Genomic DNA, 27,340 nt, shown 5'->3' on the forward strand with positions numbered 1-27,340 from the left:
CTTTATGCCTACCCAGTGCACCTGCTTTTGTGGAGGTCAGAAGCTGTTGAATGTGGAAGACTGGGCAAAGGTTACAGAGAACATGGGCAAGTCATTAGACAGGGTCTGAGAATCACCTAGTTGCCTGGTATTTACCTAAAGAGTATAAGACAAAGCCATGATGAAGACAAGACTGGTGTCTGAGCAGTTAAAAGGATGAGAGCATACGAGGATGTGGAGTGAGGCAGGTCTGGGAAGGAGCGCTGTGATTCTTGTGTGTGATGCCTTACTTTGAGATGGCAGTTATCTACACAGGGATGGTGAGCCAACAGTCGGCTCCGGGAGACCACAGCTCAGGTGAGAGATGGAGGGATGGATTTAGAACTGCTAGCACGTGGACGCTGTTGGAAATGTAGGCTTGGTATAGAGCTCCATGAAGTGACGGTAGAGAGGGGAAGAAGAAGCTTCGGGACTGAAGATGTTGGCGTGAAGAAGAGGGTCCAACAAAGGAGATGGTGAAGCTGTGACACCATGAGAGAAGTCCAGGAGAACCTACAGTTCCAACAGGGTTAGAGAGAAGACTGAGAAGACGGAGAGTCATTGGTGGTGTCAACGCACAGGTTAGGTAGAATGAGTGCTGAGACTCTCCACTGGGTGTAGCTCCAGGGGGTCCCTGGTGACTTGACCTGAACAGCACATCTTTAGTAGAACAGGGGTAAAACCGTATTGTGGGGGTATGATGAAAGAAGAAAACGGAAGAAATGTCAGAGTGTGAGTGGACAGGGCTTTAGAAGTATTGCTGCTAAGGGGAGCTTGTGTGGGAAATTAATTCTTTTTAAAGAAGAAAGAATAGCGTGGGGAGTTTCTGGGAAGGAGGGAGTCCCTGGACCAGACCGTCTGAGATGCTGAGGGGAGCTGGCTGCTGGAGAACAGAAGTGAAAGCTCGCTGTGGGTAGCTCGCCTGCTGTGGTAGGTCAAAGGCAGGGCATGTGAGTGGTCCATGGTATCATGGTTTATATGTGGTTTAACGTTTCGAAGATATCCCCTGAAGGTTCAGAATCTGAAACCTCTGGCCCTAGAAAATCGTATTCAAGTGTTGAAAGTGAGTTAGGTAGCAGGCTAATGGAAGACAGTTGGGGTTAATTCCAAGCTCAAGGGAACAGGTTAGGGTTCATGTGACTGGATTAGATCTCCATTGAGTGTGTTATATGTGCTTGACTCTTCTGCAGAAGGACAGTTCCCTTTCTTTGTGCTTCTCTGCCATCCATATTGAAATGTAGGCAGCAGGTCAGCATCAAGGTGCCTAGATCCCCCAGCCCAGGATCCTGGGCCAAGTAAACCTCATTGTAAGTTACCCGGCCATACGTATTTTGTTACAGCAACACAAAATGGAGTAAGGTAGGAGTCTTAGGAAACTGTGGCTTCATTTCTTCAGCGAATCAGAAAGAAGAGACATTGTATACCTATTGTTTTAGTTAGAGTTTTACTGCTGTGAACAGACACGATAACCAAGGCAACTCTTTCAAGGATAACACTTAATTGGGACTGTCTTACAGGTTCAGAAGTTTAGTCTAGTATTATCAAGGCAGGAGCATGGCAGCATCCAGGCAGGCATGGTATAGGAGGAGTTAAGAGTTCTGCATCTTCATCTGAAAGCTGCTAGTGGAAGACTGGCTTCCAGGCAGCTAGGACTAGGGTGTAAAAGCCCATGCCCACAGTGATACACCTACTCCAATAAGGCCACTCCTCCAAATAGTGCCACTCCATGGACCAAGCATACTCAAACCATGACACCTATCCTCCAGTGACAGTGGTAGCAGATGGGAGTGGCTTGGGCGCCCTATCCTCTAGTGTAATTGGATGCAGCCCTCATGGTCTCTCACTGCCTACTGCTGTAAGTATCAGTCATTCTGTTCCTGGTCCTGGCATCTTTTAGTTTTTTAGGTCTCCACTGCATCTTTCAGGGCTTTGTGCATCACTGCCTTAGGGGATGCTCATGGAATCTTACTCTGCTCTACACTCTTTGGCCTCTTAGGCTTTCCTTAAGAAGCTGAGTGGAAGCTTCCATGATCTTGCAGCCCCTGCACTGTGTATGTGCAGTCAAATGCTCTACCACTGAACTATACCCTCAGCACTGTGTATGTGGATGATGTCACAGGGTATACGGGCTCAGCTGGTAACTGCCCCCTCTAAGCCCTCATCCACAGCAGCCACCGAGTGCCTAGGTGGCTGAACCTGGGAAAATCCTTTCCTAGATGACTCCATGTGAGCAGAGCTCCCTCATTCTCTAGGTTCTGGTTCTCAAAGGAAAAAAAAGGACTTTACACTTTTACTGCCTTCAGACCTTCCCCATAAGTGCCATCAGATGGCACCAAGGCTTCAACATAGCCTGTAGGGGACTTTTCACATACACAATAGCAAGGGCTGTACACAGCTCATCTCCCTGAGATGCCTATACACTGTGTTTAGAGGGATCAGAGTCCCCGGGAGAGAAAATGGATTAGATGTTTAAAGGAAGACAGCACACTGAGTTAGCACAAAACACTAGGGATATAGCATGGATGTATGCTCACCCATCTGACGACAGTTTAGTTCAGCTAGATGCCACTTTGTCAGGAGTAATCAGAAACTTGAGGTTTCAAAGAGCTGTCTAGATTCTGCTTTGTGTGATGTGACTTGCAGATGGTCAGCAGTCCAGGAGGTGCACTTAGTGGGGCTGGCATTACCTTGGTGGTGTAACTGGAGGTTCAGGAGGTGTGCTTAGTGGGGTGGCATTATATTGGTGGTGTAGCTAGAGGTTCAGGAGGTGCACTTAGTGGGACTGCTATTATCTTGGTGGTGTAGCTGGAGGGTCAGGAGGTGCACTTAGTGGGGCTGCTATTATCTTGGTGGTGTAGCTGGAGGGTCAGCTTTAACTCTCCAGCTAAGGAGTCATGTACAGCTGGGTGGTGATTTCTACTTTTCACAGAAGCTTATTTTCCGTAATTTAAAGTAGTCCTTTGTGGAATAGAGAGAAGGCTCTGTGGGTAAGAGCACTTGTTCTTGAAGAGGACCCAGGTTCAATTCCCAGCAGCCACATGGTGGCTTACAACTCTCTATATCTCCAGTTCCAGCAAATCCCCAGAAGGTACCAAGCATGGACATGGTACATAGACATATCTACAGACAGAACATTCATATGTGTATGAAACTGAATAAATTAAAAATAGCTTAAGTCAAGGTCAATCTGTAAAATCAAACATACGCTTAGACAGGATTGATGAGAGAAGATGGGAACTCATGAGTAACTATCTGGAGTCAGGCATCACACTGAGTAGTTCTCTCATTTGAATGCATTAATTCATTTTCTCCATTCGTTACTCCATGTGCAATGTCTGTATGTACTGACCATGTTAAATGGTAGGAAGTGAGCAAAAGCTAGAGACTGTGTCTCACAGGAGATTACAGCTCAATGAATAAAAGCAGTTCAGCAAACAGAAATTATAATAGTGTTAAGCATGTTCCTAAGTAATAGCTTCGAAATGTTTCTTATGCACTGGATGCTTCTGGGTCCTGTTACACCACCCTGTTTAATCTCCGCAGTCCTTATCGACATTGTGTGCCTCAATTAAACAGATATTTACTTTCTGAAATGTTTTCTTTGCAGGCTGTTGGTCAGCCAGGCTTAGCTCCAGGTTTTTGTTGGGTTCAAATCTGCTCCACATGTCTCTAATTTCTCTTTGTTCCAGAAGCTTCCTCAGGATATGTTGTCACAGTAGATCATGGCAGGTAGAGGAGTTGTTGTATTAGCTGTCAAACTTCTGAACCTTTAAAACTGACTCAAATATCAGATCCACTGCTACCCTACGGGTCAGAGTATGTTACCATTAAGACGGAGAAACGCACCCTTCCCGCTACAGTGGGAACCATGGGACAATTCAAAAACTGACTGCAATGACTCAAAGGGACAGAGAAGTTTGCTCTCCTGTTATTATTTATAAGTGGCTGTTTTGCCCAGGATGCTTTGGGGGCAGACAGCAGGCATGAGCTGAGAAGGGCTGAATAGTAAGGTTTGGGGTAAGCCTGATTACCTTGGGTGGGATTCAGAACCTCTGCCATGTTGGAAACAACCGTGGGTCATTACCATGTTTGAGAACAGTCTCATGGGGGAGGTGAGAACAGAGGCAGATGGTGGCAGATTAAGGGGGTGAGTGAGAGGAGGAAGAGAGAGAGCTTCTGAGCCCAGCTAAGATGAGCAGGGACATCCAATCCAGCACTGGGACTGATATAAAACAGAGTGTCGCCTTTTCATTGTTCTTACAGAACATGAGTATATATTTTTCCCATCCACTAGCTTTGGGTTTAACTTGCTGTTTCCTGAGCCTCTGAGGTAGGTCTTGAGGGTCTCCGTTTCACTCTCTTTGTTTTGTGGGTGAACTCTCAGAGTTACGCTTCTCTCCGAGAGTGGCCTCTGCTGTGCCTAACAGCTTGTGTTTTTGTTTAATTTCCTTCCCCTAGTTGTACAGCTTCTCAATCTCCTCCCATTGATTTCTATTTTTCCCATTATTATCTGATAGGGAACAAGAAACATTTTTGGCTTCTTTGTGCTCAAGACTTCCTTTATGGCCTACAGTGGGATCAGTTTTGGGGACAGTTGCATGGGCTGCTAGGAATGCTTGTTCTGTAGCTGTTTGTGCCGTCTACTTTGTGGATGTCCGTTTTTTTGTGGTTGTTTTGAGGTAGGGTCTCCTCCTTCTTCTTGAGCTTCATGTGGTCTGTGGATTGTATCTTGGGTAATCCGAGCTTTTGGGCTAATATCCACTTATCAGTGAGTGCATACCATGTGTGGTTTTTTGTGATTGGATTACCTCACTCAGGATGATATTTTCTAGTTCCATCCATTTGCCTGCGAATTTCATAAAGTCATTGTTTTAAATATCTGAGTAGTACTCCATTGTGTAAATGTACATTTTCTGTATCTTTTCCTCTGTTGAAGAGCATCTGGGTTCTTTCCAGCTTCTGGCTATTATAAATAAGGCTGCAATGAACATAGTGGAGCACGTGTCTTTTTTATATGTTGGAACACCTTTTGAGTATATACCCAGGAGTAGTATAGCTGCATCCTCAGGTAGTACTATGTCCAATTTTCTGAGGAACCTCCAGACTGATTTCCAGAATGGTTGTACCAGTCTGCAATCCCACCAACAATAGAGGAGTGTTCATCTTTCTCCACATCCTCGCCAACATCTGCTGTCACCTGAGTTTTTGATCTTAGCCATTCTCACTGGTGTGAGGTCAAATCTCAGGGTTGTTTTAATTTGCATTTCCCTGATGACTAAGAATGTTGAACATTTCTTTAGGTGTTTCTCAGCCATGTTATATTCCTTAGCTCTGCACCCCATTTTTATATAGGGTTATTTGATTCTCTGGAGTCTAACTTCTTGAGTTCAGGACTGACTTTTCAATGGGAAAGATGAGAACCCATTCTTCCATCCGAGAGCTGAGAATTGGTAGTTATTTATAGCCTGGCGATCTGTATTATCTGTTGGGCCAGGGCATAATAAAGTTTTACAGCCAGGACAGGAGGTGGCTAGGAATCTAAATGACCCTTAGAGCTCCTTCAAGCTTCCGTGACCAGGAGCAGAGGTGGCTAATCACCCAAATGACATCTATTCTATCTGTCTGACTGAGACCAGGCTAGACCCTCAGGCCCTTAAGCTAGCACAGGTAACATATCTCCAGAACCCATCTTCTGGAAGAAATGCCTGGTAAGTTAAGTCTTAATGTAATTACATTTCCTTGTGCAATGGGGATTGTATCAAGACAGGAAACATTTTTCCAAATTATGTGGGGGTTAAAAACACTGGGAATAGAAGGCCTGTCCTTAGACTCCCTGAAGTCTGATCCAAGTTGACAAAGTCAGTCTTCATGGGTTACTGTTCTTATCTCTTCACTGGATTCACTCTCTGGAATGACACCTGCAGGGAGCCCCGTGGGACTTGCCGTGTTAGGAAAATGCACACAGCAGAGGTGGCAGACCCAGTTCTGCATAAGAAGCTTTTGTGTATAAGAGTTCACATGAAGTTTCCCTTTCCCTTTACTTCCCTGTTCCCCTTTTAAGGAAGACTGGTGATTGTAGCCACCATCCAACCAGGCAAGGGAAGAGGGCCAGCTTGCCCTGAGTCTCTGGATTCAATAGTTCACTTGGTTAGCTCAGGTCTCCCCATTTTTATATCATGTCTGACTAGCTTCTTTGACACTTAGGCTTTGAGAAAATGGAAGGTACGTAAACCATTTCAAAGCTGTTGAAAGAGTCAGAGAAACAATTCTTTTTTTTTTTGATTCTTTTTTTCGGAGCTGGGGACTGAACCCAGGGCCTTGTGCTTCCTAGGCAAGCACTCTACCACTGAGCTAAATCCCCAACCCCCAGAGAAACAATTCTTACCCGCTTCCGTGTAAGCTTTTGGATTGGGGACTATGTAGCTGACCAAGAGACCTCTAAGATGGTGAGAAGATGCCATAATATTTCTTAGCCCATACTAAACCACATAACTCATTTCTCAGTCACGCCAATGTCCTGCACTCGGGGCTGTGCTTTGTCGATGCCACCTCTATTCCAAATGGCAGTGCAGAGGGAGAAAGCATGGCACACTGAGCCTTAATTTCCTCTTGAACTCTACCTAAAAGTGCTCAGTGTCTTTTCTGCTCATGTTCTATTGGAGAAATCTAGTCACAGATCACATCTTCCTTCAGGTGCAGGGAGAGCACAGTCTGAAAACAATGCAAACCAGAGACAGTCAGGCCACAGCACTGGTGGCACCAGTGGAAAAGGATCAGTTGTTATTCATGCTGGCCGCTGAGAAAGTCTGTGGTCTGTGCTGTGGACAGCATGCTGTCTCCTGTCTTCTCTGCCCCACTTCATCCCGCACAGCTTCAGAAGCTGAGCTCACCACACACTTCCTTGTTCTCTGTGTTTTGGCTGGGTTTGGCCAACATGATGTCGTGGTTAGACTAAGTAGGGAGGAAGTCTATCTGTTTCTTCTTTGCCCATCCTGCCCATTTGTAAGCCCCTAGGTCTTCAGCTCAGTTGGGGAGGGTTTATTGCTGCTTGTTTTTCCCAGGCCCTTCAACAGCCTGCACTGGTTTTTCTTCGTTTGCTCACCTACCTGTAATAGAACTGTCGTTAACTTTCCTTTACTTAGTCTGTGTAAGGTGCTATCTGCTTTCTGTTCCTGCTGGAGTCTGTGCTAATATGACAATCAGTATAAACATAGTGACCCTTGCATACTTGAGCCTGGTGGGTAGCAAATAGGCAGAAATGGTTATATAGATGCCAAGTAGGCATCATTTCCTGATGCCCACGGAGAGTGGAGGGCCAGGGAGAGTAGTTAAGAGGGTGGAGCAGGGAGCTGGGGAGACAGCTCAATGGATAAGGTGCTTGCTATGCAAGCATGAAGCCTGGAGTTCAGATCCTTAGAATGTACCTACCACCTGTAATCCCAACATCTTGATGGCAACATAAGGGGAGGAGGCAGGGGAATCTCTGTAAGTTCAGGGGTCAGTTAGCCTAGTTAACAAGAGACCCTACTTCCAACAAATGAAAGGAACACAGACTTGTGAGATTTTCCTGTGACCTACATATATACACTATTCATACATGACAATTCAGGTGTCGGTATGCACACATAGGAACATGTACCCACATGTAGATCTCTCTGCCCTGGGAATAAGGTAGGAACAGAATCAAAATTGTTTCCTATTCCAACCCTCCCAAGTCTGGCCAGTGGTGATGGCAGGATCTCTGCAATGATCAGATGCTCTGCGTGTCTTCCCTTTAGAGCGAGCATGGCTGTGGGAGTGTCTGGTTCAGTTTCACCCACTCAGCCATCGAGTCTAATGTGTGGTTAAGAGTCACTTTTCTCATTGGTGTGGCAAAACTAAGCCAAACTAAGCCAAAGAAGGAAGGGTGCAGTCTTCACGGGGAAAGGCCAGGGACAGGGGCTTTTGGTCATCTTGCACCTGCAATCAGGAAGCAGGCAGAACACTCAGTCTCTTTTCTCCTTTCCCCACATTTGTTTTGTCTGGGAGGCCAGGCCCATGTGATGGCATTGCCTATATTTAGACTGGGTCAAGCATCTCTGGAGACAACCTCACAGACACACCCAAAAGTGTGTTTCTTAGGTCATTCCAAATGCAGTCGAACTGAAAATGAAGGCAGGCTGCCACTAGGACTCATGTATCAATAGAGGTAGGAAGGGGTGGGGCTGTGAGGTCTCCACACTGAGTTTGATGCATGACTAAATGGGACTTGGTGGTTATCTAGTTGACATCTGTGTCAATGATGAGCTGAACATTTGGTGACCAGCAGGGTGGTGGTCACTGATGCAGCTCACTGAACATTCTGCGTTTTCTTCCTGAGATTGTGATGGGGTGAGCCTTCTTGGCTACTTGATGTTGAGAGGCTCAGACCACTTGCTTTGGTGTGGTCTGTCCTACTTCAGACTGGAAGCTTTAGAATAGGCAGCGCTGGACAAGTCATGCTTGCAATTTCCCTTCTCTACAGTGACCAGTGAAGTCAGCTCTGTTTGCTTTTGACTCCAGAGTAAGAAATGGCACAGATGTAAGTCAGTCCACAGCAACCCATGCTAGGTATGTCACAGGAGTAGCAAATAAAATATTCTGGTTTTAATTCACTGTGGTAAAAAAAAAACATTGTAAGATCATAGCCTGTCCTAGACTTTCATCATGGCTTGAGTTGTAGTGAACATGTTCTATGCAGACCATGGCATGGGCTTGTGGGCCTGAAAGGCTCCATCCCATGTGTTAAGGGCATAGTAGTGTGCAAGGGGGTGGCGTTCTGAAGGAAAGAGGGGCTCATGGAATACTTCAGTGTCATCCTGTACATGAAGGAAAGGGAGTGAAGATCAGAATTGGTGTGCGGAGGTGGCAGGAAGAGTCTAAGAGGACAGGGGTTGTAGTTACACAAGTAAGAGGAGACAGGAGGAGGGATGATGTGACCGCTAACTGATGTTACTTGCTTGATCACTTGGAAATGTTAATGGGCACAGAAAGGAGTCCAAGGTAGCTCTGAGGTTTGCCCAAGTTTGTTCCGCATCTGTCTTGCATTTTCCAGCAAATGGTCTGGGACGTGCTGGTTATTCAAGCCAAGGACTCCACGTTGTCTTCCTCAGCAGAGCAGCAAGCAGATGGCGCAGTCGTTCCTGTTGGTGCATTTTACACTGTTTTCTCTGCTGAGGTGAAGACTGTTGTGAAGAGCCCATAGGCAGATATTTAAGTTTGAGTCTGTACTGTTCCCAAGGTTCCTTGTGGTAAAAACTTGGTCCTAACACAAATTGGGCCTGGTGAGATCTCCTCTTCCTCTCCCCTCCTTCTCTCTCTCTCCCTCTCTCCCTCCCTCATCCCTCCCTCCCTAGGTGAGCAATCCTGTTCTGCCTTACACCGCTGCTAGTATATGCTATTTTTCCATGGGCCCTAGCATAAAGGAATCGAACAATCATGGGCTGAAATCTTCAAGACCATGAGGTAAAACCTCTTTCTGAACTGTCCTAGGTGTTTGTGCAGTTTTCTGGTAGCTTTTCTGTCACATCAGGCTCTGGAGGGGAGAGCAGTATTTGCTGATGTGTGCTTGTTCTGTACATTTTTGGATGTAGAAGACCAAGGAGAGAGGAGTGACTCATCAGATCAATGGGATTTTGTGACTTTTCACAGAACATTTCCTTTTTTTTTTTTTTTTTTGGTTCTTTTTTTCGGAGCTGGGGACCGAACCCAGGGCCTTGTGCTTCCTAGGCAAGCACTCTACCACTGAGCTAAATCCCCTGCCCCTTCACAGAACATTTCAGCGGCATTTACACAATTTAAACATGACACTCACCAGACCAAGAGCACGTTAGAGAAAATCTATAAGTGGATTCAGACTATGCACAGGGTGCTTCATGAACTGACGTCACTCCCACAAAGATCTCCTAGTTTATTTGTGAGGGGGCTGGGGGGAACTCCAGGGGTTTAAGCCTTTCTGAAACAATGCACAGCATGAGATGCCAAGGCTTTGTCCATGGCGTCCCCTGCCTCTCACCATGCTCTGTCTAGGCAGCCCTTTCCCCTACACTTTCATTGCCCAGCAAGCAGGACTTTGTTTCCTCCTCCTTGGCTTCCTTTCCACCCTACACCCACCATTTGAAGAGGATTCCTTCATCCCCTGATCTTCATGGGACGTACCACAACTGAATCAGATTCCCTCTGTGGAGCAACCGCTGGGACTGTTCCGCACAGCTGGAGCAGCGTGCTCATAGTGAGGCTTGGGGGAGAAGGCAGCGATGAACATCTTGGCTTCAAGCTCAGGGATAAATTCAGGGTCAGCGATCTTGCTTCTGTTTCCCTTTATTTCCCAGGGCCGAAGATCAAACACAGGGCCTAATGTATGCCAGGCAAGTGGGCAATCAGCTGCTAACAAGCCCTCAAGACACTTGGAGAACTGCTGGTCAGGGTAACTTCATAGACATCATCTGTCTTCATCAGAGAGCGGGACTTGGCAGGCGTTAACTGAAGAATAACTAGCACTGAGGTAAGCTGTAGGAGGCAGGCACCGGACTGGGCTGAGTCACTCACCTCTCTAGGCCAGAGTTTTCTCTTTCTTTTTTCTTTTGTTTTTAACATTAGGCAGTGGGACTGGGCTGTAGTTCCTGCTTAGGGAGGGGCACACTATAGTGTGAGGCAGTGTCAGCCATTTTAATACTCAGGAAGCCTCACAGGAATGATGTTTCCTTTTAGCATGCTTAATGAACTAACATCATTTACGGTATTAGGGTCAAATAAGTTTTGGGCTTGTGGTCACTCATGGTCACCTTTTCCTACTGACCTATGTAGACTAGTGTGAGAATAGAGCTCGCCCTATACTGGTTAGGACTGCCAGTGTGGGGTGGGGAGATCCCCACCACTTACTAACACTAGCTGCTCTTCCTGAGCATTGAGTTCATGGTGCACAATCATCTCTTAACTCCCAGGAGATCTGATGCCCTCTGCTGACCTCCTCAGGCACTGCATACATATGGGTAGGCAAAACATCCATATACACAATAGTACTCAACAGACCAAATCTAGATGATGATGATGATGATGATGATGATGATGATGATGATGATGATGATGATGATGATAAGAGAATCTACATTTTTTTTCTTTTTTCTTTTTTCAGAGCTGGGGACTGAACCCAGGACCTTGCGCTTGCTAGGCAAGTGCTCTACCACTGAGCTAAATCCCCAACCCCGAGAATCTAAAATTTTTAAAAAACATTTGTATATATCTTTTTAATTAAAAATGTAAAGACAGGTTCTCACTATGTAGCCTTGTAATCCCAGTATTTGGGAGGCAGAGACAGATAACGAGTTTAAGGCCAACCTGGTCTACACAGAGAGTTCTAGTCTCATCCAAGCTACATAGGAGACACTGTCTCACTGGCTTAAACTTAGCCAGTGACCTCGTGAGTGACAGCCCAATTTACTTATTCATAAATCTGCATTGTTCCAATTATTTCTGACTTTCTGCTCAAAGTGGACGCTGTTTGTCTGGCCGTGTAATACCCATCTGGGTCCCTGGCAGGACCCTGCTGGGTCCATGTGTACAGTGTGCTTGTTGGCAAGACATGGTTTGGCAGCGTGGTAGGGAAGTCACATTTTAACAGAAGGCGCAGGCTGGGGGTGTCCTGTGGGCAGCATGAGAGAACTTGAGGTGGTGCCAGGAATCCCACAATGCCCAGAATGAGGCTTGATTGCTCAGGACTGGTAGCTGGGACCTTCAGTTTCTCCTTCACTGTGCCTGTTGCTAAGGGGAACAGGTGGAAGGCCTTCCCCACTGGGTCAGCCTGTCCAAGGAAGCGGGGGTGGGTTTGGGGAGGTCCTGCTGCTTCACAAGGGAAGTCAACCAGCAGGCCATTGGTTTCCTCCAAACTCATTACTGCCTCTTTGCTCCCACGACTGCCCAATCCAACAGCTCTCCTACTACAATCTCAACACCAGGGTCTGAGCACACAGGGCTGAGAGACCAGACCAAAGCGTTATTAGTTCACAGAACTCCAATTCTTTATTCATCACAGTTTGCTCACAATGACATACAAGAAGATAGCACTGACGAGAAGTAAGTATGCAGGCAGCAACCTTCAGGAGTTGGGAGTTGGGGAAAGACAACTTCAAAACTGCAAAAGGTACGTATGCTGGGTCTCTGCTGATTCTTACAGTGGCACAAATGCCCTGCCTAGCCCCCTTAACTGCGGCAGCGTCACAGATGGAGTGATTTGGTCTTGTTTATAGGCAGGATTGCCCTACACTGGGAATGAAAGACCAGCTTGAGTAAAAGTCCACAGTGTTTGTGATTTCGTTTGTGTGTTTAATGCAACAACCAGCTCACAGTCTCCAAGTGGAAAAATATTTAGTAGCATCATGTGCTTGTACTACAGGCAAAAGCTTAAAACGAACATCGTCACCCATGGCACCCACAGATAAGCCATCGACATGTTGATTAAGTCATTCCATCAAAATAACCGAAACAAGAGAAGAAAGCCCACTTCATGAAGAACAACGTCATGGCCGCTCGAACCCTCTAGCTTTGTGTTTGTGTTCGGCCCATTAGAAGGTTCAGCCTCGCCCTTCTACCCTCATTGAGCACAGCTCTGTCTTCCCATTCATCTCTTTCTAAAACCCAAACACGAGTGAAGCACACACTCCACGAGAAGCAGAGGTCAGTGCTAGGACTGGTGGATTTCCTTAGCCTGGCTTTGTGGTTTCTAGGCAGGAAGCAGATTATGAGCAGAGAAATGTGGAGGTTCACATGGGCACACGGTCCCCACGATCTAGGTGTGGTCTTGGCCAAGCTCGGAGAGTATGGAGTCATCTAGGTCACTAGGCAATGGTGGGTTTCTAGCACCATAGACTGTCTACTGACCTCATTTTTGGGTGGAATGAAAAGGGCAGGGACTGAGTTCAACATGGGGGAGCTTCCAAAAGAATAGAGCTAGCAAATTCATTTGAGTGGGAAGACACAACATCGAATGCCTGTTACAGGACATGTAAGATTATGAAATAACTTGCATAATGCAATACTTGTATTTTTTAACAAAAATGTAAATATTTACAAAATAAGATCCAAGGTACTTTTTTAAACATCAAGCAAAACATTCTGCAAAGAGACCGCATTGATTTATTTTATTTTTGATTCTGTTTTTTTTTCATAATGAGTTCTTTTTAAACCATGTCATACATTTTCCCATACTGATATCGCATGATCCATTATAATATAGGCAGGGGGATTTACTATGGGAGGGGCGTGCCATACCCGCCATTGCTTCAGCCAGACAGTTCAACCTGCAGTTCCTTGTTCCTGCGCACCTCGGCAGCATGCCTCTCCTGGAAACAGCGAGGGCAGAGGGGTTAGTCCACATGGTCCCAAGAGTTCAGAGAGCTACCCTAGCCATTGCTGGACATGTTGGCCCGAAATAACCCAGGGTGGTGTCTACCAAAGGTAAGAGAAGGTGGAGAAAAAGTGGATCTGGTGTTTGTTTATTCTTCTACATTGGATGATCATAGGCACATAGCTTTGCATAAAGGTGCTAAATGGCTGTTGAACTGGATTTTGAAATGCTAATTATTAGTAATATTATTTATTTTCTATTTAGAACATTTTAAAATTGCTTTTCTCCTCAGGTAGTTTTTTTTTTATTCATTCTTAATGATTTTGGCCAGCTATAAAGTAAATCTTATCATTAAGATCTATGAAGGCTAAGGTGCCTGTGCTTCCAAGGGTCTTTATACTATATTACTGAGCATGTATTTGTCACCTAATGTTTAACACACCTATACCCACATAGATTTTTATTAGATGAATTTCTTTCATACTTACAGTATTGTAGTAGAGATTCTGTTATACCCATTTTACAGAGGAAGAAACCAAGGCATAGGAAGGCTGAGGAACTTTTCCAAGTTTATACAGCTAGCAGGTGGTCAGATTCCACATTGGTTACATATGAATGTGAAAAGGCTTCCCGCCTCTCAGGTTTAGGGGGTAGGAGTGGGAAAAATTGTTACATACTCTGTACTTCCTCCAAGCTAAAAAATTTGAGGAAGCAGGAAGTTGACTCTAGGGAAAGATTTTTTTTTTTTTTTTTTTTTTTTTTTGGTTCTCTTTTTCGGAGCTGGGGACAGAACCCAGGGCCTTGCGCTTCCTAGGCAAGGGCTCTACCACTGAGCTAAATCCCCAACCCCTAGGGAAAGATTTTTGAGGTAATGTAATTTAATTGGTTTAAATGAGCCTTCCACACACACTGAAACAGCACGAGGACAAGGAAGCAAGGCGTATGTAGAGAAATCAAGCTGTGTTTGGAAATGTGAGGAAATCAGAACAGATGCTGCTGAGTTTTCTTTTGTTCAGTCATTGCAAGGCAAAGCTGTAGTGGCGTCCCTTTCTGCAGATAGAGAGTCATTAGTGAGAGCTGGACTTGTATGAAAACTGGGAGGATGCCAACACCTTCCCTGCACTGGAAGACAACGGAGCTTCAAGTAGGAACAGCAACTCCGCCAGACTGAGCACGAAAATTGGCACTGTCAGTCTACTTCGGACTTTACTTCTAACTCAAATTGGTAAAGCTACGGTCTTGCAAAAGGCAATCAAAGACTTCATCTGAGATGGAGGTAACTTTAAAAGGAAATTCGGGTAAGCCTTCTGAGTTTCTAAGAAAGCCTTTCCAGGAAATTTGGTTGATCTGCTATTTGGACACTTTACATCCACAGTGTGAAATGTATACTCTTGATGTGTTGATGTGACTTTAAATGAAAGTGTTGGAGAAGCTAGAGTCGGCCTGCACAGTAATGTTACCAGGTTGTGGTCCTGGTCAGAGAATTGCTAAATGACCAGAAAAGTTCAGCTGAGAGCTTCAAAGGTAGTTGCAAGTCTTTGACTATGAAGTCCATTAAGTTCACTATGGAGTTCACTAAGGACATTGTCTATGAAGTTCACTAAGGATGTTGTCTATGGAGTTCATGAAGGACATCATCTGTGAAGTTCACTAAGGACATTGTCTATGGAGTTCACTAAGGATGTTATCTACGGAGTTCACTAAGGACGTTGTCTATGGAGTTCACTAAGAATGATGTCAATGAAATCCACTAGAGACAATATCCATGAAGTGCTCTAGTTACTAAAGTTGCTTCTTTAGTAATGTCTTTTTCATTATAGATCTCACACTTAATTTTTCAGGTATACTTAGAGGCCCTGAATCTGTAGTAGGCCCATGCATATTTAAATTTACACAAGACTCTCTTCAACTTTTTACTGCCATTCTTTCTCAAGGGAAATGTAGTAGCATTCTGACACTGTAAACAGCACTTTTAAAAGAAGATATCTTTGAAAGATGGCTTTAGGAAATCTGGTCCTCTGAAATATGGGACTTAGATATTTCTTATTGGAAGCCAAGAAGTGTGAGGTAATTTCTTTTCCTTCCTTTATCTCTTAATGCATCTTTTAATGGCTGTATATATCAAATATAATAAGGATAGGAATTAAATGACCTGTGGTAATAATTTTATGAAATCACATTTTCTAAGTTAATTAAAATGCAAGGTGACGTCAGCATTGTCAGCTTCTTTTCTTCTTATTAATGGTTATGAGTCAATGGTACAAAAGAAAGGTCAGAAATGAGTTGGGGAGCTCATAAAAGTCCTGCTGCTATACATCAAGATGCTGGTGGTCATGGGATCAAGGGAAGCATGGAGTATTGCTTCTAGTGCTTATGATGCCATATTCAGTGACTGAAAAAGAATATCAAATTCAGCTCAGAACACACTTTGGTCTGGGAAAGACTTGCATCAACATCTACAACCTTCATTCCACTTGCTCTATAATCTTGGCCAAGGCAGTAGGCTTTCTAAGGAACAGGTTCTTTAGATGTGGAATGGAATAACAATATGTTTTTGGTAGCCTCGCTGATTGGATTAAATGTGATAATGCATGCAAAAGTGCCTGGCCTTCGTTGAGTAATCAATAATGGCTGGGTTTAATCCCTTCCCCTTTCATTATTTATTCACCAGACACATTCAGTAGTAACTGGTCACACCAATGGCACTTGTGAATCAGAACAAGAAAATGAATATAAGTCAGAAGAGAAGAATGTAAGGTAACAACACATGTGACTTCATAACGATTAAATCTATGCTTATAGATTATCGAGACTGCCTCATAGGAAAAGAATCTTGTTCTCTTAAGGAAAATATTTTCACTTGAAATTAAATCATATTAAATAATGTAGTATGCCGCTGTTGTCACTAAAGTAATGGCTACGGTGCACCTACTTGATGTCTGTTGGGTTATTAGACACAAAATTGCTCACTATGCAGATGTCAGTTCTCTTCCTTCCTAAGTTCTATACTTCTAGTTGGTGAGGTAAACCCAGTTGTGTGAGCTTTGCTGGACACTCCTTTGATTTTTGTTTTGCTATTATGAGGTGTGCAAATTTTATGAACTAGTTTACAAATAACATCAAGAGGGACAAGCTGCAGGTTTGCCCGTGTACTTCAAAACCCGTGGCTCTCCTGGATGGCCAGTGATGGTGTGGATACTCAAGGTGAGGGTGGCTTAGCTTGGGATCAGCACAGTGCATGCCTGGCAACTGCACTGGATATTTTCAGGGTCTGTGATGCAAGCTGAAGGCTAGGAGCTCCCAGAAAGGACTTGTAAACCAAGGAAGATGAGAGGAGATAATGTCAAAGGGAACTTGGGTGTCCTGGATCTCAGGGAAGCACCTGCTTTTGTGCCACCACATGTGAGCTGTGGAGAAACAGGGTGTTGTTCGGAGGAGCAAGGGCACACCTGCTTATAAAGTTTAAAAAGTTAATCTAAAGCCCAAATCCCTAGGATGTGTTCCCACATCTTTGAGGGCCTCAGTGTTTTACTTTCTGTATTGGAGCCTACAGCATTTTCTGGGTAGAGATCTCAAAAAACTCAGGAAGAACACATTCCGTCTAAAGGACCTCTGGGAAATACTATTTTTAAAAGACTGTAGCTGGGAACTGTGGTTTACGCCTGCGATCTGAGCTCTGAGTCTGAGGCAGGAGGATTATGAGTTTGAGTGTAAACTCTCAGTACTTAGGAGACGATGGCAGTGTCTTTCGAGCCTGCAGTGCCTGAGGTAAAAGAGCCATGAGAGCAGGCAGGGATGGTGAGATGTATATGAGATGTACAGATGCATCTTTTCAGAGTTCCTAGTTTTCAAGCTTAATCCAATTTCTGGAGATGGACAAAGCAAAACTACTCATAGCTGCGATGTGATTTTTTTCAAAGGCAGGCGCGTGCATTCACACACACACACACACACAAACACACACACACACAAACACACACACACAAACACACACACAAACACACACACACAAACACACACACAAACACACACACAAACACACACACACACACACACACACACACACACACACACACACACACGTACAGAGTTAATGAGAAAGACCTGAGGACTTCAGAACATGGCGAAACAATAGTTTCTCAGCTATGCTTCCCATGCTCCAGATTTCCTTGTAGATTTTGTTCCATAGAGAATGGGCTTCTGATAAATATATATTTTAAATTTAGTTTCTGTATTAAATACATACTTCTTTAAAGAAATAATATTTGTTAATTTTATATTAAGTATTGTGTTATAGTATTAATATAATCAGGCAAATATTAAATATGTACGGGTTTCTACTTTTCCAACACAACGATTTGTACAGGTGACATACACATTTGAAACTAGCCTTCCTAAGTCCACCGTGTGGTGGAGTGTTTGACAAGGGTTCCAGCGCTGATAACATCCCCTGCTCTGCCCTCTGCTGCTCTTACCTTTTCCTGCAGACGTTCAATGATAGCAGCTAGATTAGCCTCACGGTTTTCCTTAATTTGTTCCATTTTCAGGATCAGCTTCTCCTCCGCCATCTTGCTGAAGTTGTTATTCTCCTCCAAAGCCTTCTGGAGGACTTCTCGCTCGTGCTCCCTCTTCTCTGCCAACTGCTTCAGCACCTGGGCCTCCTGAGACTGGGGAGGAAACACAACACTTACACTTATCTGGACACCTACTTCGCTGAGTGCTAGACCTGGGGCTGCAACTGTGAGCTGTGCTCTCCGCCTCATGCAGTCCGTAGACCTCAGCACCTCCAACAGAACATGTCGGCGGAGACATGGCTCCCTGAAATTTTGGCTGTGAAGGTTTTGGACAGAGTATCTTAGAAATAATATTAGTTCTCATCTAGGATCCATTTTGTAGACTATCTGGCCAGTCTTTCCTTTCAGTTTTTTTTTTTAAATAAGATCTTGCTAAGAAGTTATGCAACATGCAGTCTTAGAATGATACAGTGGACCACAGCTTTCTGTGGGAGCCTGAAAAAAATGGGGAAGGCCTGAGGCCTGCGTTTTCTTTCCCCTCTGCCCTTTTATCTGCCCCACTGTTTCTAAGTGCAGGGTGGGCCGTATAGGAACCACTCAACTTTGCTCATCAAATTCACTTTTTTTTTTCTAACACACCTGTCCTTCCCCTTTCTCAGGAGCTATAATAAATAAATTCTCTCGAGCTGGAGATATGGCTCTGGTAAAGGCACTTGCTGCTTCTGAAGGAACAAAGGTTTGATACCCAGCACCCACACGGCAGCATACAACTGTGTTCCACTCCAGTTCTAGGAAATCCTTGGATGCCAGGCAGGCACACAGTGCACAGTCGGACATCCAGGCAAAGCACCCCACACATAAAATAAATTCTCTGTAGCGAGTTGAAAACATTTACACAAATGCAATGACCACTTGGACAAAAAGGAAGAAAGCCCTGGTTGTGGCTGTCCTCCTCACTGTGGTTCTTCAGGAGTGAGAACAGAGACATTGTAGTTTCCTGTGCATGCTCTCTCTTAGCCTCAGCAAGATGTATGGTTGTCCTCAACTGTCATCACTAGGGGCTTGATAATGGCAGAAATTCCAGTACCTACCTGCTGAGATCGATTTCCAAAGTTCTTTAGTGAGGCCAAGGAATCTATACTTTTGATTAGCAACCCAGAGATACTATTGCTGGTAGGCCACAGTCTACTCTGTGCAAGACACACTGGCTGTCTTCCTGCCAGGAGCAAAAGAATGAGCCACCATACCTGCAGTATTAAACTCTCTGTCTCTCTCTGTCTGTGTCTGTCTGTCTGTCTCTCTCTCTCTCGTGTGTGTGTGTGTGTGTGTGTGTGTGTGTGTGTGTGTGTGTGTGTGTGTGTGTAAGTGCACTTCCCTTTGCAGGCGTATGTTGAGGTCAGAGGTTGGAGTTAGAATGTAACACAACACTGTTTCCGTTTTATTTACTCATTTATTGTTGAGATGTGGCCTCTTGTTGAACTCAGAGCTTGCCATTTTGTAGACTAGCTGGCCAGTCAGCCCCAGGATCCACCCACCTGTCTCTGACCCCAGAGTGATTGGGAGATCTATAAGTGCCTAAATATTTACATGGATGCTGGTTATTTGAAGTCAAGTAATCAGACTTGCACAATAAGCATCTTACTCACTGGCAATCTTCCCAGCCTTGGGACTCAGTGTTTAGACAAATTCTTCACTAGAACTTAGCTTGGGGCTCTGGAGCTCTCCCTAATTTGGCTAGTTCTGAAAGTCAGCCTTATTGCCTTATTGCATATTGCATATGAACTGTTCAAGGAGAGTGTTTGGCCCCGAGGAGCATGGCGGAGAGTGTGTTTCTGACACAGAAGGTCTCCGAGAATTGAAATGGAGACTCGGGCAAGACAGTGGTCAGTTGATAGGATGCAGAAGTAAGTTAAGGAAGAAAGAGTCACTCGAATGTGGCATCCCGTGGGGAGATGTCACTCTCGCTGACTGTGAGAAATTGAGGCAGATTGCTGGCGGACCGTCCTGTGAACATCCTCATAAAGAACTAAGGATCACTGGAATGACTCTGTGAGGGGCCCACGAGGGCACAGTGACGAGACAGGGAGAAGAGTTATTGTCCATGTAGGAATGCTTGAACATTTTGCAAAGAGGTTAATTAGCATCTCTTATGCCACTGAGTCTAAGAGTTTAATTACTGCACAAATGAATTGGACGATAAATCTGAGTTAACTGGTCTATAAAACTCACTTCCTTTATACACACGTAAGAGATTTAAGACTACACTTTGGAGGCACCGGTTTTCCATGACGTTTGAAGTACACATTCTCTTGCTGCTTTATCTTGTCCCCACTCATCATTTGGGGGGTATATTACTTCATACCCAGAACTATTCATCAACCACCAAATCCCTTAGTTCCAGAATGTCTTTCTACGACTAGGCTGGATGCTGCCTCTGTGAGCATCGGGCTGTTTGTTAATGCTGAAAGCATTGTTGTTCCGGTGAAGGCACAGAATCATGGTGGAACAGGACAGTAAAGTGTAGCTGTGTGAGACAACATGAAGCACTTATTTCATGTCGAAAAGCCAGGAGCACAGAAAGAGACAGGGAAGAAACCCATGGAGTTTTCATAAGGAGCCCTTCTCGCACTAAGTCTCGGATGGGTTTGCTGAGGTCCCCTTGTAAGAGAGTCAGGTGATCTTCCTTGCTTAGAAGACCACCAATAGGGAGATTTTATGACCATGCAGCACGTCGGCTTTCTGAATACTAAACTGTGACTATTTAAAAAGGACCCCCATTCTCCTATATTCCATCTCAAGTGCCATTTCTAAGTTATGATGCCAGCTGCCAATGACAAAAGAATACAAACTTGCCTGACCGTTTGAATAGGCCGATGATTGGAGGAACGTCAGTGTGAAACATTGGAGTATTACAGAGCCTGAACCTGATTACAAGTTGTCTCAGGCTAGTTTGGGCCTTTGAACAGTCATTATCCTTCTCTGTGTGCGACCTGCTGTCCTAGAGAGCATCACTTAACGCTTTGAGGTAGAGCAGTCACCTCACGCAGCAGCGAAGCCTGTAACAGAGGTTTCTCTGCTTTGCTGTGACCTGCCTATTGTATGTTTCCACCAGTGTATTTAAAGAGTGTCTTGGTTTACGATTCCTTTTGTTCTGTCAATATAAATTGTAATAAAACTGTTACTGTATTTTGACCTGGTATCATAGTTGCTCACAGTTGACTCAAGATTAAATGATCATTACTTCTGCTTTGAGGAGAGACTTGTACTTTCGTGTGGCTACAACATGTCACTGGGAGAGAAGGTCAGGTATCCTAGAGCTCTTGTAGGAAGTAGAGGGTCCTCCCCATAAAGACTGAGAGCCAGCACCATGAAAAGGTTGGTGACTGAGTAAGCTGCACCCAGTTCTGACCCCACAGGAGCCATGGCTTGACAAATGCACAACTTCTTCAGGGGAAGGAGGGTGGCCGTGTTAGAGTTTTAGAGGTCAAATGGAGACGTCGAGGCAACCAGTGGCTGGTAAAGAGTCCCTTTCACAGCATTTCATTTAGAGCAAGGAGCTCACTTCTCTTTCAGAGAGGGTCATAGGTCATCAGAACCCACTGTGCAGCGATGTTAATACATCAATTAAGTCCTGGTGGACGGGTTGAGTGGGGAGCCTTTTAATTTAATCAATTGTAGTGTGTAGTTTTATCAAGCTTAAATTTACATCGTTTTTCATAATATTAATGTATTAAATCCAGTTTTAGTTGACCCAACCTACTTGTACATCTATTATTCATCAGTCTGCTTATTCTATGTATTATGATAGACTAATTTACATTTCCAATATGGATGAAATGTACTATGTGGCAGCACTGTTAACAGAACTGCTTTCCTTTGTAAAATCATTTGTTGGACCCCAGTCCTTGCAGGCCAGAGCTGGGTGCATTTTAGGCCAGGGATAGCCAACCTTTTATGCTGCTCTTTATCAGTCTGCAGGGAGTAATGTCCCCTTCTCACAGTGCTTGTGTGACAGAGGATGTGTTTTACAAGTCCTTTCTATAGGTGAGTGTGCTGGTTTGTTTTTTTGTCAGCTTGGGAAGAGGAGATCTCAGTAGAGGAATTGCTCCCATCCGATTGGCAGTGAGCATATTTGTGGGCCTTTTCTGGACTAATGATTGATGTAGAAGGGCCCGCCCACTGTGGGTGGCGCCACCCTGGGGCAGATGGGCCTGGGCTGCGAAGGAAGAAGACTAAACAAGTCTGTAGGTGATAGTCCTTAGTCTGTGCTGCAGGTTCCACCGTGAGTTCCTGACCTGTCTTCTCTCAGAGATGCATTGTTACCTGGAAGTAGAAGTCAAATGGGCTCTTTCCTTCCCAAGTTGCTTTTGGTCATGGCATTTGTCACAGCCATGGGAGATGTGGGGGCCTAGGATAATGGGTACGAGAAGATGGAGTTTCGATGACTTGCCCAAAGGCATTAGTTAGTAAGTGGAGAGATAGGTTCAACTGCAGACACACTAATAATCACGTGTTCTTGGGATGATTTGAAAGATTCCTTTAAACTCGGTAGTCTGCTGCAGATAATGAGACCACAGGTTGTCTGCACTGGACATGAGGGAAAGAGAAACCATTAGTAATGAGGTTGGCGCAGCGGAGCATTGGAGGTACGCACTGGGGATGTGCGCAAGCGCACTGGGGATGTGCGCAAGCCTCCTGCTGTGCGGATGATGAATGAATGGGCACGGTGCCTGGCTGGCCAACGTGTTAATGTCATTTCCCAAATGCGGTCAGTTGCAATATGAAGAGCTTAATTTCAAATAATAGACACTGATGACCAGAGGTACTTTAATTAAGGAGAAAAGGCCAGGAAATGTTACATTCCTTTTAGAATGTGCGTTTTTATCAGCTAAACTATGGGGCGTTAGTTCTGGCTGGAAGGAGCCTGCGGAGTGCCATCCAAGCTCATCACCAGATGGTCAGTGCTATGGCGGTGTGCACAAGTGGCCTGGGGACATTGGGGAACTGCCAGGATATTTAAGACACAGCATATTTGATCCCCTGTGGAAATACTTGTTCAGCAGCCTTCCAGCCCTGACTTCAGAGAGCCTGCACAACATGGACCCCAGGCCCACAGAGAGCTTTTGAATTCCCAGAGACAGGCCTTAAACACCCTAATAAGTGGGTTTGTGTTTACAAAGTCCTAACAAAAATTACGTGTTACACCCCTGCCCAAGTCTACCTCTGTACTTACTTGGAGTTAGGATTGTGGCAATTTAGTGAGAGAATGCTTACTACTTTAAGATAACCAGGGATATTGGTTGGCAGTAACAGCTGACTTTGTTTATAACAATGGCAAAGTATTATTAACACACATGTAAATGTTGTATGGCTTCTGGGCAGAGTCTTTAAAATTTTGTAATGTATGGGAAAGGAAATAGGCCCAAGGCAATGACTGTGACTACGGCTGAATCCTGTTTCTCAGTTTTCAGCAGCTTTTAAGAACCATCATTTATTTATTTTTAAGGTCTAGAAGCATTTATTCTATGCAAAAAAATTTAATATCTTTTTGTGCCTTACATAGTAGAGTCTGGCCTGGCATTCCCTCCCATTGCCTGTCCACTAGTTTGAAACCACAGCCTTCAAAACACACGTTCCGTATGTTTGCTTCTGAGTATCCTTAGTTCTGAAACCATTGATTTTTTTTCAGTCTATCCCTATTTATCTAACACCACTTTTTCTAGTTTACCTTTTATGTTTGTTTGCTTGTTTTTTTCCAGACAGGGAAAAACCATGTAGTCCTATGTAGTCCTGACTGTCCTGGAACTTTCTTTGTACACCAGGCTGGCCTCAAACTCAGAGACCCTCCTGCCTCTGCCTACCGAGTGCTGTGACTAAAGGCGTGCGCCATCACTGCCTGGCTCTAATTTACCTCTTTAAAATTAGAGTTCTCGGGCTGGAGAGATGGCTCAGCCGTTAAAGGCTAGGCTCACAACCAAAAATATAAAATTAGAGTTCTCTTCAAAACTGTGCTCTGGGTCATGTCAAGAATTGCCGCAGTTTTATTTTTTCCTCTGTTGTCCTTTGACTTGAACTCAAAGCCGAGGTCCTTTACTGCTCTGCCGCAGACATCCTTAGCTTCCCTGGCTTCCTGAGCTCACCGCTTCCGCCTCCCTGGCCTTCGTGGTGTTTTTCAACACACCAGAACCTCCCAGCCCAGCGCTTCCGCACCAGCTGCTCTTCCTACTCCGAGCATTCTACCCTCATGTGGTGTTCCCTCGCTCATGCTCGCTTCGGTGTTATATGCCACAGTACGCTTATGACAGGCGGTTGGTCCCTTAGCGAGAGGAAGCCTTAGGGTGAGTAGCAGGTCCTCGATAATATCTGTCAATTGTGTGATTTCAATTCAGCAGATGTCATTTGCCAACTTACTGCCTATAATGTTTCTTTGGGATGGTAGAATGGATTACAATGTCAATATAGCTTACATATTGGGAATTTTAATTGCTTAAATTTAATTTTTTTATTCACCCCAAAAAGTAAAATTTGTAGTGATATAGCCAGGTACTGTTAACACAGTTAACATGAAGTTTAATGGAGGCGATGGTTAAATAAGGAGTAGTGCAAATAAATATATTCTTACTAAGTTGCCAAGTTCTGGGAAGGGAGAACTAGGCACTGCAAATAGAGCAGAGAGTAAGAGAGGGCACACCTGGTAAGTCACAGGGACAGTATGTGAGCAGAGACTACAGGAAGAGAGTGTGGGGGCCATAGGTCCTAAATGTGTCCTGTGCTGGCCCTGATAACACAGTGATGATCACTGCAAGGGTCAGTCTCTACTTCCTAAACTCCTATGCAGAGGTAACTTCTAGAGGGGATAGATTTCAGAATGTTGAGTCTGAGAAATCATTCGGTATCGATTCTGAAGCAGATGTCAAGGTTTTCCATTCCCTATAGAAGTTGTTCAATCTAGCAGCCCGTGGGGCTCTTCGCTTGAGTGGCTACTGGCCGCAGAAGCTGCATGAGGGTTATCTGCATGTCCTTGCCTGATATTCTCTGGGATATATACACCTGCTGAAGACGCTTTAAGGACAATGGACAGTTTTCACATGAGTGCTAATTAAGTCAGTACAATTCAATAGAAAACCAAAATCAATGGCCGAGTGTTTAAGTTGGTACTCTATCTTAATTAGCTGTCCTTTCTCCTAATTAAAACTCTACTGCCAGAGCATAGTCCACATGGTGATTTCTTCACCAAAAAATTTCCCAATTGCACAATTAATTTAATGAGATACGCCATTTTAAAAAAAGGTCCCAAAAATATTTTTTTCTGAGTATCAAAATGTCAGCTGCTTCCTTTGGTCAGTGTCCATTAGCTACAGTCGATTTCTAGTTTGCTTTAATTGTTTAAATAACTGTTAATAGTTTAGTGCTGTCAGGATGTAGGAGTTTTACAAGAACCATTAATTAGTTGCCTCAGGGAGTTTTATAAGATTTATAAATTAACACCCAGTTAATTTTTATTATCTCCGTGTTCCTTTTTCTTTGGCCATTTTCTGTTAATTAAGTACCGTAGTTGGAAATACCATCAGTGTACAATCCTTGAAGCTAAACTCTGCTTTTTGAATTTTAATTTTGGACCAGTCACTGGTTTGTATTCTAAGCTCCGTGTCAAGTTTGCACATGTTTGTACATGTATGTGTATCTGTGTGTGTGTGCGTGTGTGTGTGTGTTTGTGTGTGTGCATGTGTGCGTGTGCATGTGTGCGTGTGCATGTGTGCGTGTGCATGTGTGTTTGGTCCATGTGTAGATCTTCCTGGGCTGCGCCATGCCCTTTTTATACAAGGTACCTCTGCCTAGTCGGTGAGAACTTAAATTGCCCAGGATGCAATAGGTACTGAGGGGCTTTAGACAAGACAGTTGATTATGTGTATAAGTAACACCACAAGAGGCAGCAAAAAAGTTACATCTTGTGCATTTACCTGGGTTGATAGCTCAGTTTCTCCATCTTAAATCTAAATTTATAACAATGTTAATAGATTATAGTGTTTAATATATTGGCAGATTTTTTTGTAGGCAACATGAAAAGTATTAAAACAGGAGTTTCACTCATGTAATAAACATAATTCATATTTATATAATTCATATCATAAAATTATAAAATTTATATAATTCACATAATAGAACTGTGTGTACAGGATACTTGTAGTGACCACATGACTCTAAAATACTCATGATAAAGCAAATAGGAACTGCAGTGCAAAGATGGGTTATGTAAAAGGTGCTTGACAGGGAAACGCAGCGTGTTGGGGCAGGTACTTCTAGACAGAACATCTTTAATTCATAGATTTGCCACCATATCTTCTCTTACTGCTCTCAAAGTCTTCAAATATTTAAATGCTCTTAACTACTGAGCTCTTCAGCCCCTGCTCTCCAGTCTTAATGTCCACAGTTTTCTTAGTATACTACCGTAGAAAATTTCTTTTTTTAAAAAAAGATTTATTTATTTCATGTATGTGGGTACATTGTCACTGTCTTCAGACACCAGAAGAGGGCATCAGATCCCCATGACAGTTGGTTGTGAGCCACCATGTGGTTGCTGGGATTTGAACTCAGACCTCTGGAAGAGCACTCGGTGCTCTTAACCACTGAGCCATCTCTCCAGCCCCCTACTGTGGAAAATTAAAGGTGCTCAGATAGTGCAGTTCATTCAGGTATCATTGTCTCTGATTGACTCTCTCTCTCTCTCCCTCTCTCTCTCTCTCTCATGTGTGTGTGTGTGTGTGTGTGTGTGTGTGTGTGTGTGTAAAAAAGTGGAAGGGAGCAGAGGGAAAGAAGGAAGAAAGGAAGGAGAAGCCTTAAAAACCTCTGTGAATTTTGAGGCCAGCCTGGTCTACAGAGCAAGTTCCGCGACAGCCAATGCTACACAGAGGAACCCTGTCTCAAGGGAACAAAAGAAGTCAAACCAAACCAAACCAAACCAAACCAAACCAAACCAAACCAAACCAAACCAAACCAAGCCAAACCAAACCAAACCAAACCAAACCAAACCAAACCAAACCAAACCAAACCAGAACAACAAGAAGAACCAGGACAAAAAAGTCTGTGGAGAAAGTTACCTTCCTTCGCCCCTCTGCAGCCTCCAGCTTTTTCTGGATCTCCTCCAGAGACAGGTCTTTCTTCTTTGGAGAAGCTAGAGTTCGTGGAGCTTCCGAGATGGGAGACGGGGGCTTTAAGATCAGCTCGAAAGCCTGGCCGGAAGCACGCTTGTTGATCTGCTTCACCTCCATGTCTGTGGAAGGAACAGCAGAAAGCATTAGGTAGGTAGCTGGACCATTCAACTGCTTCAATGCCTTGGAGACCAGCAATTGCATAAATGCTCATAAAATTAGGAAATTGTCATTTGTGGCTGGCTATGTAGATAAACCTGGAGTGTATTGTAGTAAGAGAAAGTCAGGGGCAGAAAGAC

The 27,340-nt window shown here is 44.3% G+C and overlaps 1 protein-coding gene across 2 annotated transcripts in view; it reads right to left on the reverse strand.

Moving 5' to 3' along the window:
* Positions 1 to 12,031: 12,031 nt before the first annotated feature.
* Positions 12,032 to 27,340, reverse strand: part of Stmn2 (stathmin 2) — a 47,626-nt gene continuing 32,317 nt past the window's right edge. Inside the window, exons 3-5 of one of the 2 annotated variants that reach the window (NM_053440.2) lie at positions 26,991 to 27,163; positions 17,854 to 18,045; positions 12,032 to 13,373 (exon numbers count right to left, since the gene is read on the reverse strand). In NM_053440.2, the coding sequence (NP_445892.1) occupies positions 13,314 to 13,373; positions 17,854 to 18,045; positions 26,991 to 27,163 (425 nt within the window). In that variant the 3' untranslated portion in view covers positions 12,032 to 13,313. Of the gene's footprint in view, positions 18,046 to 26,990; positions 27,164 to 27,340 lie in introns of both variants that reach the window. The other variant, XM_063282645.1, reaches the window with a different exon arrangement.

This window comes from Rattus norvegicus, chromosome 2, assembly GCF_036323735.1.
Source record: "Rattus norvegicus strain BN/NHsdMcwi chromosome 2, GRCr8, whole genome shotgun sequence".
Taxonomy (NCBI): Eukaryota; Metazoa; Chordata; class Mammalia; order Rodentia; family Muridae; genus Rattus; species Rattus norvegicus.